Here is a 14,376-nt window from a genome sequence, read left to right on the forward strand (position 1 = left end):
ATGCTGTCCTGTTATATGTTGAATGAATTATTCAGATTTTGAACATTTTCAAAGACTGTAACTCGAGACTCTCATCAATGCCAAAGATTTTCTGATTAAATGAACACTATAGATTCATAAAACAGCAGCAGGGTTGTGTGGAATACCCAGAGGTCTCTGTCTCCCAGCATTCCCTTCCAGTTCAGACTCAGAGTAAATATTTGTATTGCCCTCAGAAAATGAAAGAGAGAGGATGTAAGCCGGGAATTGATAAAGCCTGAACATACACATTACCTAGCTGCAAGGCAAGAACAACTGCTAAAACATATACATGTAGAAGTAGAAAAATACTAGAAGTAATTCATGATAATCATGATGGTATATGGGAACAGACTGGGTCAGACACTCTCAGTGATCTGCATGCTATTTCATTAAAGTCAAATTTGAGTTAAATGTTTTCTATTTACATGAGCCAGATCATTTAATTTGCTTGTTTAAAGTTTAATAAATCCAATTCTATAAGACAATGTAATAGCTAAAGTCAAATTTGAGTTAAATGTTTTCTATTTACATGAGCCTGACAATTTAATTTACTTGTTTAAAGTTGAATAAATCCAATTCTATAAGACAATAGCATCATCAAGCTGCATGTCTGACATTGTCAAACAGTATATGATTCAACAATATTTTTTTGTAAACAAATAAAACACGTGTTCAAGATGGTGGGGTGATTTGATCCATCTGTGAAATTGGATTTACTTGAAAATATTTGCTGTCCTCTAGTGGTCACTTTCTGCTTTTGACCTGTGGAAAACAGACACAATAACTGTATAGACTATTTATTCTAATTTCTACCTTTCTTATCTTTCCTCTGAATCCGTAACACTTTACAACAAGGTCTCATTCATTAACATTTGTTAATGTATAAACTAACATGAACTGACAATGACCCAATACATATGTAAAAACTGATACTTCTGCGTCGGACCTACGCCGGAGCCTCTAGTCTACGCTGTAGGCAACGCGTTGATTTTCATTTATACTTCTGCGTCGTTGTCCGCGTTCACGCGTGCAGCAGAGGGAGCATGTAAAACCCGATGGAGCGGTCCTAGCAAACCAATCACAGCGCTTGCGTCCGCGTAGAGTTGACGCGTTGTTACATTTTTGGAGAGGTGCACGTCAGGGTACGCCGAAGGGTACGCGCGCTACACACAGCCTACGACGTAGCTACGGCGTTAAGTTTGACGCAGAAGTATAAATTGGGCTTGATATTAATCTTTGTTAATGTTAGTTAATAAAAATACAGCTGTTCATTGTTTGTTCATGTTAGTTCACAGTGCATTAACTAATGTTAACAAATAGCCTACAACTTTTGATTTTAATAATGTATTAGTAGGCCTAAATGTTGAAATTAACAAATTATAAAGGCTGTAGAAGTTTTAAGTTCATGTTAACTAAAGTATAAATAATGTTAACTAATGAAACCTTATAACATGTTAACCCCAAATCTTTCTAGTGCAATTTAAAATGCAAAATCTACAATTATTATTTAGTAGGCTATTAGTCACAAACTCTCCAGACTTTATAACTGTTCATATTTCCAAACACATTGGGAGACAATAGGTTCACCTTGGGAGACATATAGGTTCATCAGATAGGATATGTCAATAACAAAAATAAATTTCATATAGGCCTAAAACAAATGAACATGCTGTACTAGAACATTTCAAATCATTTTTTTTTATGATCTTGAAAGAAGTCTGTATGATCACTAAGGCTGCATTTATTTGATAAAAATACAGTAAAAGCAGTAGTAATGTTGTGAAATATTATTACAATGTAAAATAATAATGATCTGTTTGAATATATTTTAAAATGTAAATTATTTCTGAATTTTCAGCATTATTAACTTACTTCAGTCTTCAGTTTGTCACATTTTCTTTCAGAAAATCATATGCTTTGATGCTCACATCAAATCTTAGGACTAGTCTTGAAGAATAAAATTAGATGACTAACTTTTAAGACTAGTCTAAGCAGTTTATGCAGCCGGTCACCTATCTCTAAAATAAACACAACGTTCCTTAAAAATGATGACATTTCAAGGCTTTACAACAATATAGCATTTTTTAAGCAACTTCATTTGAGTCAAGCCGCATTCATCGTTGCCTCTCAGGAAACGGAAACACAGTGTCACAGCGTAAACCATGGAGTGTAATTCCGTTTCCGCTCCAGTCGGGATTTGTGTCCGCTCTGCAGGAATGTGTGGAGATGCTCGAGCTGGGAGAGAGGAAGAGGAGGAGGAGGAGGAGGAAGAGGAGGTATAACAGCCGCACCTTCCCACTGACAGATGAACACATTAACGGCTCTCTGCACTGTCACTGAGGGAAGCTGCAGACCTGTCCGTTATCGCACATTCCCGGGCTTCTCCTCATGGCGAAAAACACCCTGTCCTCACGATTCCGGGGAGTCGACATCGACGAATACGACGAGAATAAATTCGTGGACGAGCAGGACGAGGCGGCCGAGCAGCAGCAGGAACCGGACGCCTGTGAGGTGGACGAGCTCATCGGACAATATCCTTCAGCTGCCTTCACTGTCATCATCCATTATACTGTATATTATCCATGACGGATATTGTTTATTATCTCTAGAAAACATGGCAGGGAAAAAAGTTCATCTCTTTTAAGGGCACCCAAAAACAACCTTGTCCTAGTTTAGATTAACTCGTACATTATTTAGACACATGTTGTGTTTAAACACCAGTCAGCTATCTATAGGCATCATTGTCCAGAATTGCTGTCCAAGTGTAGGCAGCTCACTGTGTGTTTGAGACGAATGTTAATAACAGTCAAATAGTTAGGATAGGAATGTGGTTTTAGGTTTGTTCGAAATGATTGATGTTTTTTTATTTTATTTGAGGTAACAGGTTATTTTGTGGAGTTATCGCTGGTGCTAAATGCTTATTACTTTCTGCATTCATTTATTATAGCTCTGTTTGTTTTTTAAGTAGACTATTTAGGTTTTATTTCTATTTTATTAGCATTTTTATTTTTTATTTATAGTTTATTTGTCCTTGCAATAGTTTTAGAAAGTTGTCACAGATTTTATTTTTGTTAGTTTAGTTAGTGATATATCAATTATCAATTATTTTATAATTTATTATATTTAGGTTTCATATCTTTAAGGGGTTCTAACACATTGACTGAGAATATTTAAATATTTTTATGCACTTTTTTTAAACAATGCCATTACTTTTGATTCAATTAACATTTTAGGTAACACTTTATTTTAATGCGTCTTTGTTACACACGTTATTACATGTATTTACTTTAGTAATAACTATAAATTATGTATAATTACATGCAACTAACCCTAAACGAACCCTACCCTAACCCTATAGTAAATACGTGTAGTTAATTACTATTATTCAGTACTTAAATGTATTATTACACTGTAACGTGGACGCTAGTATAACCAAAATTTAGTTTCGGTTTTTCTAGATACATTATTTTTTTTAAACCTCGAATAACCTTGAATATGACAAGGTCGTTTATTTTTAACGTGTGATAGATAAGCATTAATCTTCAGATGTGTTGTTAAATGACACACCAGAGCTGCCAATTCAGAACGTAAACAGTTATTTAGTTTCTGAGAAAAAATCTCCCCCTCTTTTCCCTCCAACTGTGCGTGATGTCATTTATTTAATCAGGTCATCAGCGTTTGTGTCCATTTTTGGTGCTCAGAGACACATTTTTAGACTATAGGATCTTTAATGAGGTTTGAGTCTGACGCCTCCTTTACCCTCACTATGAAATAAAGACATGATTTTCATGTTCATGTCATCAGCATATGGACTATTCTAGTGTTCAGTTTCAGATGATTATTTTAGATAGTCCCACCCCAAAATCATTTGAGCTAGTGTAGGGATGGCCAGAATGATATTTTTATAAACAGAATGATGTTTCGATATACCACAGAGAATCCGAGAGAGTTTTAATTTTTCTGAGAAATCAACCCACAAATGATTTATTTATAGTTGTCTCTATATTAAGCTGGGATAGAATAAGTGTTTTCAAATCAACATATTCTAACATAAAGTCATGATTAGCCAGTGAAATCAACACCAGAAATGTTCAAACCAAACTTCTGAACACCAGCTTCTCTGTTAACTTTTATTATAATCATCAAAAACAATTTCAACCACACAAAAATAAGATTTCTCTCTCTAAGGAATGCTCTTCATGGTTCTTTGAGAGTGGCCAACTGACTGGTTGGTCAGCTTTCCTTAACTAACTGTGATGCACAGGGGACATGATGTCAGCATTTCACATCGCCTTGAGGAATTCACCAATCGGCTCCAAGAATCCAGCAGTGAAAGTAAGAGCCAATTCTGTTACTCAGACAGTTTGATCTATCAATTTCAGATGTTCAAGAAGAAATCGAAATTGAATACTTCTCTACTTGCCTATGTAGAATGCGAAAAACAGTACGCCAAAAGAGTACTATTCGATGGATACTACTATCCCATGAGGCCATGTAGGGCCCTATAAAATCCGTTTTATTTTTTCCCAAATTCCTTTTTATTTTTTCCCAAATTCCGTTTTTTCCGTTTAAATTTTTGCAAATTCCGTTTTTTCCATTTTAATTTTTGGAAATTCAGTTTTTTTTTACCCTTTACTGTTATTTTAGTCTTAAAAAGTGTGTATTTAATATTAATGATTAAAATGTACACAAATAAAATAGGAATGACCTTAAATTTATTGAGGTAAATGTGTTAAATGTGGTTTGATTTGTTTACATTAGTGAATGTATTAGGCTTAACTAACATGAACCCCGAGCAATACATTTGTTACTATATTAATCTTTGTTAATCTTTGTTGAACAAACAATGAACAGCTGTATTTTTATTATTTTACTTCACACAATGCATTAGGCTAACTAATGTTAACAAATACAACTTTTGATTTAAATAATGTAGGCATCGCACAAGATTTGTCAACACAGAAAACATTTCATCATTGGATAGGTTTAGTTTAGTTTATTGAAAGTGTTTTTTATGTCAGCTGAATGGGCGGAACGCTTTTCAGAGGAGAAGGCAACGTAAAAAAGTTTTTTTTTTTTTTTTTGCACAATTCACACCCAGCGGTAGGCTAATTCAGGAAAAAAATATCCGAATGTTCCACTTAAAACTTCGGTCTTCCGATCGTTTACCATCGTCTCAATTCTCAATTGATTTAGATTAATAAGCGTGAGGGAGCGAGAGAGAGCAAGACAGTTTGAAGACTCGACCGGGCCTCTCTCTCTCTGCTCGTTCTTTCAGTAATATGCGCCCTATCGCAAGCGCAGCAGTCATACATCACTCACCGATCAAATAAGGCTTTGGCGAGACAAAAAGAGAGAGACACGTGACGTGACAGAGAGACGGAGGGAGAGCAGGGAAAGGAAATGCAGCGGAATGAATACGCCGCGTGTTTTATAGCCTATAGCGTAAGCAAAAATAAAATAATAACGAAACGCAATGTGGCGGCCGGTGTTGATTCTGTGGCGCACTGCCATGAATTAGTCTATGTGTGGGAAACACTGCGCCCAGATTTGCTTCCCCCGGTCTACATTTTCCTCTGACATACGTTTTTCTCCCACACAAAAACAGAATTTTATTCCAAATATGTAAAATTCCGCGAAATTCCGCGTTGACACTAGATTCTGCGTTAATTTGCCAATTCCGCGATTCCGTGATCACGGAAATTATAGGGCCCTAGCCATGGGAGAGGATTTATGAATGGCTAATTTTAACAACATGGCGGATGTAATTCATCTGAATTTCATTCATACTACATATATTCATAATATATCAAATGTACATTTTAATGGTCGTGAAGTAAACTGAAATGTAGTAGTACCTACTCAGACAGTATGTGATTTTGGACTCACTGTTCTATTAGGGGCCCTATTTGTGCACAACAGGTTGTGATGACAATGGCATCATTGTGTGCCTTAAATGTGCTGTTCTTTTAACTTGAGGGGTGTGAAATTCAGCCTTCTGGATGGTTTAAAGGAGTATTCTGGGTTCAGTACAACTTAAGCTCATTTGACAGCATTTGCTAAATGTTGATTCCACTAAAATTAATTTCTACTTGTCTTTCTTTTTCTTCAAAAATAGCTAAATCTGGGCCATACTGAGGCATTTGCAATGGAAATGAATGGAGCCGATTGGTAAACAATAAAATACTATTTATAACAGTATGCGTTGACATGTTTTTGGTGTGAAAGAATTAGCTCGCTAACCTTTTCTGTGTAAAGTTATATCCAATTTTACAGCGTAATGCCTAATATGACTATACAAAACTGAACAGTTTTACAGCTCTTAGTACACAGGTTTTAACAGGATTAATATAAGTGCTTTTTCAAAATTATAAGCTTCACATTCCTGCTTTTAAATCCTCCAAAAATTGGCCCCATTCACTACCATAGTAAGCACCTCAGCATAGCTTTGATTTTAGCTTATATATATATATATATATATATATATATATATATATGAAGAGTTCATCTGAAAATTTCTTCTAAAATGATCATTTTTATCAAGCTCGTATATTTAAGTTCAGTAATTTCACTTAAATGGCAATGCAAATTACTTATTACTTGTAGTTTAAGTGAAATTACTGAACTTAAATATACGAGCTTGATAAAAATGATCATTCTAGAAGAAATTTTCAGATGGCACTTAGAGGCTTTTGCATCTGAACTCTTCATATATACATATATATAGCATTATATATATAAACAGGAAAGTGATCCAGAGAAAACCAAAAAATTATGCTTGAGAAGCAATATGTACAATTTCGTGAGGCAGCTCATTTTCAAAAAAAAAAAAAAAAATTATTACGACTTGTTTAATTGATCTTCTGAGAACACGACAGCAAACAGTTCAGTTATCCACTTACCCAAATTTAATTTTAAAAATGTTAGTTTTCGTCTAAATGAAAACGTTTATAGAGTGGTGCAGGGATGATGTCAGAACTCGGAAGTCTCATTTGCCTCTGTTTCTTTTGAGTTTAACGTTTTCAAAAATGAACATAACTGCTTCAAAATTCGTGTTTTTGCTATGAGTGTGTGCAATTTACATTAAAGAACAAAACATCAAAGTATAGTCAAGTTATGTTTACCACAGGCTTTATTTTACTCCTAAATTTAAAAACCCCATTGTAAAACCCCAAAGTAAAATCTTGAAGGAACCAGCAACAAATTAGTCGTCTGGGTTCTGATGTCATCCCTGCACCACTCTATAAACGTTTTCATTTAGATGAAAACTGAAAATAACATTTTGAAAAGTAAATTTGGGGAAGCGGATAACTGAACTCAGTATGCTGTCGTGTTCTCAGAAGATAAAAATACGTTTCAAATTCATTTTGGTGCGTCACTAGCACATGCATTTGAACGGTCCAAGCTGTTTCTCTTTTACACCACCTCCACTTGTTTCTTTCGCTCCATCCTCCTCCTCTCTCAGGAGCGGGCCCAGGCGGTGGTGTTACGAGTTCTGACTTCATTCAAGAGCAGCGATATTGAGCCGGCTGTGAAGTCCCTGGACAAGAACGGAGTGGACCTGCTGATGAAGTACATCTACAGAGGCTTCGAGAAGCCCTCAGACAACAGCAGCGCCATCCTGCTCCAGTGGCACGAAAAGGTCGGCCTGGGAATAAAGAGGTTCAATTTCTTTTAGCCTTTTTTTTCCATCTCACATGTCTATTTCTATTTTTGTCTTCATATTCTCACTCAGGCTTTCGCTGTGGGGGGTCTGGGGTCCATCGTACGGGTGCTGACTGCGAGAAAATCTGTCTGAGAAGCTGAAAGAAATAAGAGAGATTTGTTTCTCTTTTCTTAGACGTGGACAATTTCCTCTCTCACAACTCGACCTTATCCGGGGGAAAACCACTCAACCCCAAGCGATTGTTTCACTCAATACAGAGATATTGTATGATATTTAATGTAAATTATTGATTCTTCAATATACGGAAGACACGATTCTCGACTAATGAAGGTGAGCGGTTGTGTGACAGTCTGTGAATTGAGACAGAAGGACTATGGGTCTCATGAAGAGACTTTGCTGTATAAGCCCTGAGCAGCAGTTTCAGGGCGTTAAATACTGTGATGAATATGAAAGTTTTATTTGCTTGTTTTACTTAGTTTACACTCACTCTCGGATGTGTAGTTCTCATTTCTTTAGTTCCAATTCTCAGTTTTTCTTATTGTACAGAAAGAGGATGATGTTTAATATATAGTATTTAGGTGGTGGATTTATGGGTCAATTCAATTCGTAGTGTGGCGTCGGGAGGGTTATTGTGAAGTGCCTGGTGCAATAAAGAACATTAAGAGTGTATTTCTTTTCTTTTTATCTGACTATTTGGTCATTACATATCTGATATACTTCTCGGGGACATCATTTTTAGACATTTAGGCTTTAATGGCAAAAAAAAAAAGTTTTTATGCTTTTAACTTTACACTTAACACTTAAAGGGTTTAGTTCACCCAAAAATGAAAATTCTGTCATCAATTACTCACCCTCATGTCATTCCAAACCCGTAAGACTCTGTTCATCTTTGGAACACAAATGAAGATCTTTTTAATGAAATCTGAGAGATTTTAATCCCTCCATTTGTAGCTATGCAACTGAATCTTTGAATCTTCAAAAAGATCATAAAACTAATCCATATGAATTGAGACTCACTTTATATGATGAACAGGTTGAATTTAGGCTTTTATTCACATATAAACATTGATCAGCGAGAATGAACCTCCTCATTGGTTCTTGCTGAAGCTCAAACGTGCTGCGTAACACGAGAATGAACCTCATTGGTTCTTGCTGAAGCTCAAGCGCGCTGTGTAACACGAGAATGAACCTCATTGGTTCTTGCGGAAGCTCAAGCGCGCCGCGTAACATGAGAATGAACCTCATTGGTTCTTGCTGAAGCTCAAACGTGCTGTGTAACATGAGAATGAACCTCATTGGTTCTTGCTGAAGCTCAAACGTGCTGTGTAACATGAGAATGAACCTCATTGGTTCTTGCTGAAGCTCAAACGCGCTGCGTAACACGAGAATGAACCTCATTGGTTCTTGCTGAAGCTCAAACGTGCTGCGTAACACGAGAATGAACCTCATTGGTTCTTGCTGAAGCTCAAACGTGCTGCGTAACAAGAATGAACCTCATTGGTTCTTGCTGAAGCTCAGACGTGCTGCGTAACTCAAGAATGATCCTCATTGGTTCTTGCTGAAGCTCAAACGCGCTGCGTAACACGAGAATGAACCTCATTGGTTCTTGCGGAAGCTCAAACGCGCTGCGTAACACGAGAATGAACCTCATTGGTTCTTGCTGAAGCTCAAACGTGCTGCGTAACACGAGAATGAACCTCATTGGTTCTTGCTGAAGCTCAGACGTGCTGCGTAACACGAGAATGATCCTCATTGGTTCTTGCGGAAGCTCAAACGTGCTGTGTAACATGAGAATGAACCTCATTGGTTCTTGCTGAAGCTCAAACGTGCTGTGTAACACGAGAATGAACCTCATTGGTTCTTGCTGAAGCTCAAACGTGCTGCGTAACATGAGAATGAACCTCATTGGTTCTTGCTGAAGCTCAGATGTGCTGCGTAACACGAGAATGAACCTCATTGGTTCTTGCTGAAGCTCAGATGTGCTGCGTAACACGAGAATGAACCTCATTGGTTCTTGCGGAAGCTCAAACGTGCTGTGTAACACGAGAATGAACCTCATTGGTTCTTGCTGAAGCTCAAACGTGCTGCGTAACACGAGAATGAACCTCATTGGTTCTTGCAGAAGCTCAAACGTGCTGCGTAACTCAAGAATGATCCTCATTGGTTCTTGCTGAAGCTCAAACGCGCTGCGTAACACGAGAATGAACCTCATTGGTTCTTGCGGAAGCTCAAACGCGCTGCGTAACACGAGAATGAACCTCATTGGTTCTTGCTGAAGCTCAAACGTGCTGCGTAACACGAGAATGAACCTCATTGGTTCTTGCTGAAGCTCAGACGTGCTGCGTAACACGAGAATGATCCTCATTGGTTCTTGCGGAAGCTCAAACGTGCTGTGTAACATGAGAATGAACCTCATTGGTTCTTGCTGAAGCTCAAACGTGCTGTGTAACACGAGAATGAACCTCATTGGTTCTTGCTGAAGCTCAAACGTGCTGCGTAACATGAGAATGAACCTCATTGGTTCTTGCTGAAGCTCAGATGTGCTGCGTAACACGAGAATGAACCTCATTGGTTCTTGCTGAAGCTCAGATGTGCTGCGTAACACGAGAATGAACCTCATTGGTTCTTGCGGAAGCTCAAACGTGCTGTGTAACACGAGAATGAACCTCATTGGTTCTTGCTGAAGCTCAAACGTGCTGTGTAACACGAGAATGAACCTCATTGGTTCTTGCTGAAGCTCAAACGTGCTGCGTAACATGAGAATGAACCTCATTGGTTCTTGCTGAAGCTCAAACGTGCTGCGTAACACTAGAATGAACCTCATTGGTTCTTGTGGAAGCTCAAACGTGCTGTGTAACATGAGAATGAACCTCATTGGTTCTTGCGGAAGCTCAAACGTGCTGCGCAACATGAGAATGAACCTCATTGGTTCTTGTGGAAGCTCAAACGTGCTGTGTAACATGAGAATGAACCTCATTGGTTCTTGCTGAAGCTCAAACGTGCTGCGTAATATGAGAATGAACCTCATTGGTTCTTGTGGAAGCTCAAACGTGCTGTGTAACATGAGAATGAACCTCATTTGTTCTTGTGGAAGCTCAAACGTGCTGTGTAACATGAGAATGAACCTCATTGGTTCTTGTGGAAGCTCAAACGTGCTGTGTAACATGAGAATGAACCTCATTGGTTCTTGCTGAAGCTCAAACGTGCTGTGTAACATGAGAATGAACCTCATTGGTTCTTGCGGAAGCTCAAACGTGCTGTGTAACACGAGAATGAACCTCATTGGTTCTTGCTGAAGCTCAAACGTGCTGTGTAACATGAGAATGAACCTCATTGGTTCTTGCTGAAGCTCAAACGTGCTGTGTAACATGAGAATGAACCTCATTGGTTCTTGCTGAAGCTCAAACGTGCTGCGTAACATGAGAATGAACCTCATTGGTTCTTGCTGAAGCTCAAACGTGCTGCGTAATATGAGAATGAACCTCATTGGTTCTTGCGGAAGCTCAAACGTGCTGTGTAACATGAGAATGAACCTCATTGGTTCTTGCGGAAGCTCAAACGTGCTGTGAAACACGAGAATGAACCTCATTGGTTCTTGCTGAAGCTCAAACGTGCTGTGTAACACGAGAATGAACCTCATTGGTTCTTGCTGAAGCTCAAACGTGCTGTGTAACATGAGAATGAACCTCATTGGTTCTTGCTGAAGCTCAAACGTGCTGTGTAACATGAGAATGAACCTCATTGGTTCTTGCTGAAGCTCAAACGTGCTGTGTAACATGAGAATGAACCTCATTGGTTCTTGCTGAAGCTCAAACGTGCTGCGTAACACTAGAATGAACCTCATTGGTTCTTGTGGAAGCTCAAACGTGCTGTGTAACATGAGAATGAACCTCATTGGTTCTTGCTGAAGCTCAAACGTGCTGCGTAATATGAGAATGAACCTCATTGGTTCTTGCGGAAGCTCAAACGTGCTGTGTAACATGAGAATGAACCTCATTGGTTCTTGCGGAAGCTTAAACGTGCTGTGTAACACGAGAATGAACCTCATTGGTTCTTGCTGAAGCTCAAACGTGCTGCGTAACACGAGAATGAACCTCATTGGTTCTTGCTGAAGCTCAAACGTGCTGCGTAACACGAGAATGAACCTCATTGGTTCTTGCTGAAGCTCAAACGTGCTGTGTAACATGAGAATGAACCTCATTGGTTCTTGCTGAAGCTCAAACGTGCTGCGTAACACTAGAATGAACCTCATTGGTTCTTGCTGAAGCTCAAACGTGCTGCGTAACACTAGAATGAACCTCATTGGTTCTTGTGGAAGCTCAAACGTGCTGCGTAACATGAGAATGAACCTCATTGGTTCTTGCTGAAGCTCAAACGTGCTGCGCAACATGAGAATGAACCTCATTGGTTCTTGCTGAAGCTCAAACGTGCTGCGTAACACGAGAATGAACCTCATTGGTTCTTGCGGAAGCTCAAACGTGCTGCGTAACATGAGAATGAACCTCATTGGTTCTTGCAGAAGCTCAAACGTGCCGCGTAACATGAGAATGAACCTCATTGGTTCTTGCTGAAGCTCAAACGTGCTGCGTAACATGAGAATGAACCTCATTGGTTCTTGCTGAAGCTCAAACGTGCTGCGTAACATGAGAATGAACCTCATTGGTTCTTGCTGAAGCTCAAACGTGCCGCGTAACATGAGAATGAACCTCATTGTTTCGTGCTGAAGCTCAAACGTGCTGCGTAACACGAGAATGAACCTCATTGGTTCTTGCTGAAGCTCAAACGTGCTGCGTAACACGAGAATGAACCTCATTGGTTCTTGCTGAAGCTCAAACGTGCTGTGTAACATGAGAATGAACCTCATTGGTTCTTGCTGAAGCTCAAACGTGCTGCGTAACACGAGAATGAACCTCATTGGTTCTTGCTGAAGCTCAAACGTGCTGCGTAACACGAGAATGAACCTCATCTTTCGTTTACCACAACTGATGTGTGGGTTGATAAATGTTTATATGTGAATAAAAGCCTAAATTTATTCTGTTCATAAAGCGCTCCAGTCTTTTCACTTTACAGTTTTTGAGGAAAATATATGGTTTTCCAACACAAGGATTACCTACACAAGTCTCTTTGGAATTGTTCCCCTAGGTATGACTTTTTTGCCTATTTTGGTATGTCCAATTTGAAGAGTAATAGTATATCTCTCCTTAAAAAAAACACAAAAAAAACATGATTTGAGGCATCATTCATGTCACAGAATGTAGAATGTTTCACATCGGGTTTAAAACACAGGGTTGGAGGATGCTTTAATCCTGAATCCTAATATGAGGAATACTAATAGTGATACACATGGCTGCTGCTAAAATTTAGAGGGATCAAGACAAAATTTGTGGGCCCCCCATGGCGGCCACTGGTAGAGCAATACCATAGCAACAATGACAGGTTGCCACATAATATGCCAATGAATATGCATTATTGAGTACAGCTAAGTACTTATTGAGTTGGCCATGTACTCACTAAAGTTTCAGAAGTGACAAACACATTTAAATACGGAATGGATGCCCTAAATTACCACTAAGTGTGTACGGAACACGACTCTGCCATCTTGAATGTTTGGTATCTCCTATTCTTGACCAAAGTAACATTAAACAACCAAAGACTCATTACCCCGGTTTCACAGACAAGGCTTAATTCTAGTGCCAGTCTAAAATGCACATTTGAGCTGTTTTAACTGAAAGCAACTTGCACTGACCAAATTTTAAAACATATCATTGCCATTGTTTGTCTCAAGATGCACACCAATAATGTTTTTTTTCTAAGGCATGTTTACAAAAGCCACTTAAATACCGTCACTACTAAAACCTAATCCTGGCTTAATCTAAGAATGTCTTTGAAACCAGGCCATTATTTTCTGCAATTTTAACTAAACCACCATCAACAGAAGTGTTTTTTTCTTTATATGATTGAAAGGCTGCTTACAGGGCACTCTCTTGCAGTATTGCCATGCCCATATTATTATAATAAGCTTGTTGTTTGGGCCTGGCTCATAAGGCCATCAACATTATAGAGTTATTAAAATGGGGTTGTGATATTTTGGTCTTATTTTCAATATAAAAGCACTTGGATTTATTTAGGTTTATTTTAGGGGGTGTTTACAAGATCATTTTCAACTAAAAACATTTACACGACAGTTTACATAAAAATGTTCGCTCCTTTGAAACAATCTGTATTGTAAAAAGCGCTATATAAATAAAGGTGACTTGACAGCAGTGTTTTTGGAGCATGAAAACTTTTGAAAATTATACTGTTATTGCTTGTACTTTGAAACCCGTTTTCAAAAGTTTCCATTTTCAGGCCCCCAATACGCCATTGTCGTGTAACTGAACGGCCAAATTATCCGTTTTTAGTTGAAAACGGTGTCTTGTAAACACCCCTAAAGTGCACGTTTTTGAAAGCGATACCGTTACCGTCACTGACGCGTAAACATACCCTAAGTAAAGGCTCACACAGAACTGTGTGTGTATAGAATGGGATTAGCACTAAATGGTGAATTGACAAATTTTTTTTTGCTGTAGTGTGTACGTGTATTAGTTATATCGTAACTAATCTATAATCTCTCAAGAGAAACTGAATGTTAATGTTCATCGTTAATTATTGATCTGTTAGTTCTGCTCTGAAATGATTTAGAAAGGCTT

The 14,376-nt window shown here is 38.4% G+C and overlaps 1 protein-coding gene across 1 annotated transcript; it reads left to right on the forward strand.

Moving 5' to 3' along the window:
• Positions 1–2,277: 2,277 nt before the first annotated feature.
• On the forward strand, positions 2,278–8,320 carry arpc5la (actin related protein 2/3 complex, subunit 5-like, a). Its single transcript, XM_081348770.1, has 4 exons — positions 2,278–2,552; positions 4,284–4,356; positions 7,487–7,663; positions 7,757–8,320. The coding sequence occupies exons 1-4, from the start codon at positions 2,410–2,412 to the stop codon at positions 7,817–7,819; spliced, it is 456 nt and encodes a 151-aa protein (XP_081204896.1). The 5' UTR covers positions 2,278–2,409; the 3' UTR covers positions 7,820–8,320.
• Positions 8,321–14,376: the final 6,056 nt, after the last annotated feature.

The sequence above is a fragment of the Scardinius erythrophthalmus genome, assembly GCF_964197995.2.
Source record: "Scardinius erythrophthalmus genome assembly, chromosome: 20".
Lineage (NCBI taxonomy): Eukaryota > Metazoa > Chordata > Actinopteri > Cypriniformes > Leuciscidae > Scardinius > Scardinius erythrophthalmus.

Excerpts from the sequence above, each read along its gene's own strand:
- arpc5la (XM_081348770.1), top strand. The coding sequence starts at position 2,410 with ATGGCGAAAAACACCCTGTCCTCACGATTCCGGGGAGTCGACATCGAC. Across the intron at positions 2,553-4,283 it reads GTGGACGAGCTCATCGGACA|AGGGGACATGATGTCAGCAT; the intron begins ATATCCTTCAGC and ends ACTGTGATGCAC. Across the intron at positions 4,357-7,486 it reads CCAAGAATCCAGCAGTGAAA|GAGCGGGCCCAGGCGGTGGT; the intron begins GTAAGAGCCAAT and ends CTCCTCTCTCAG.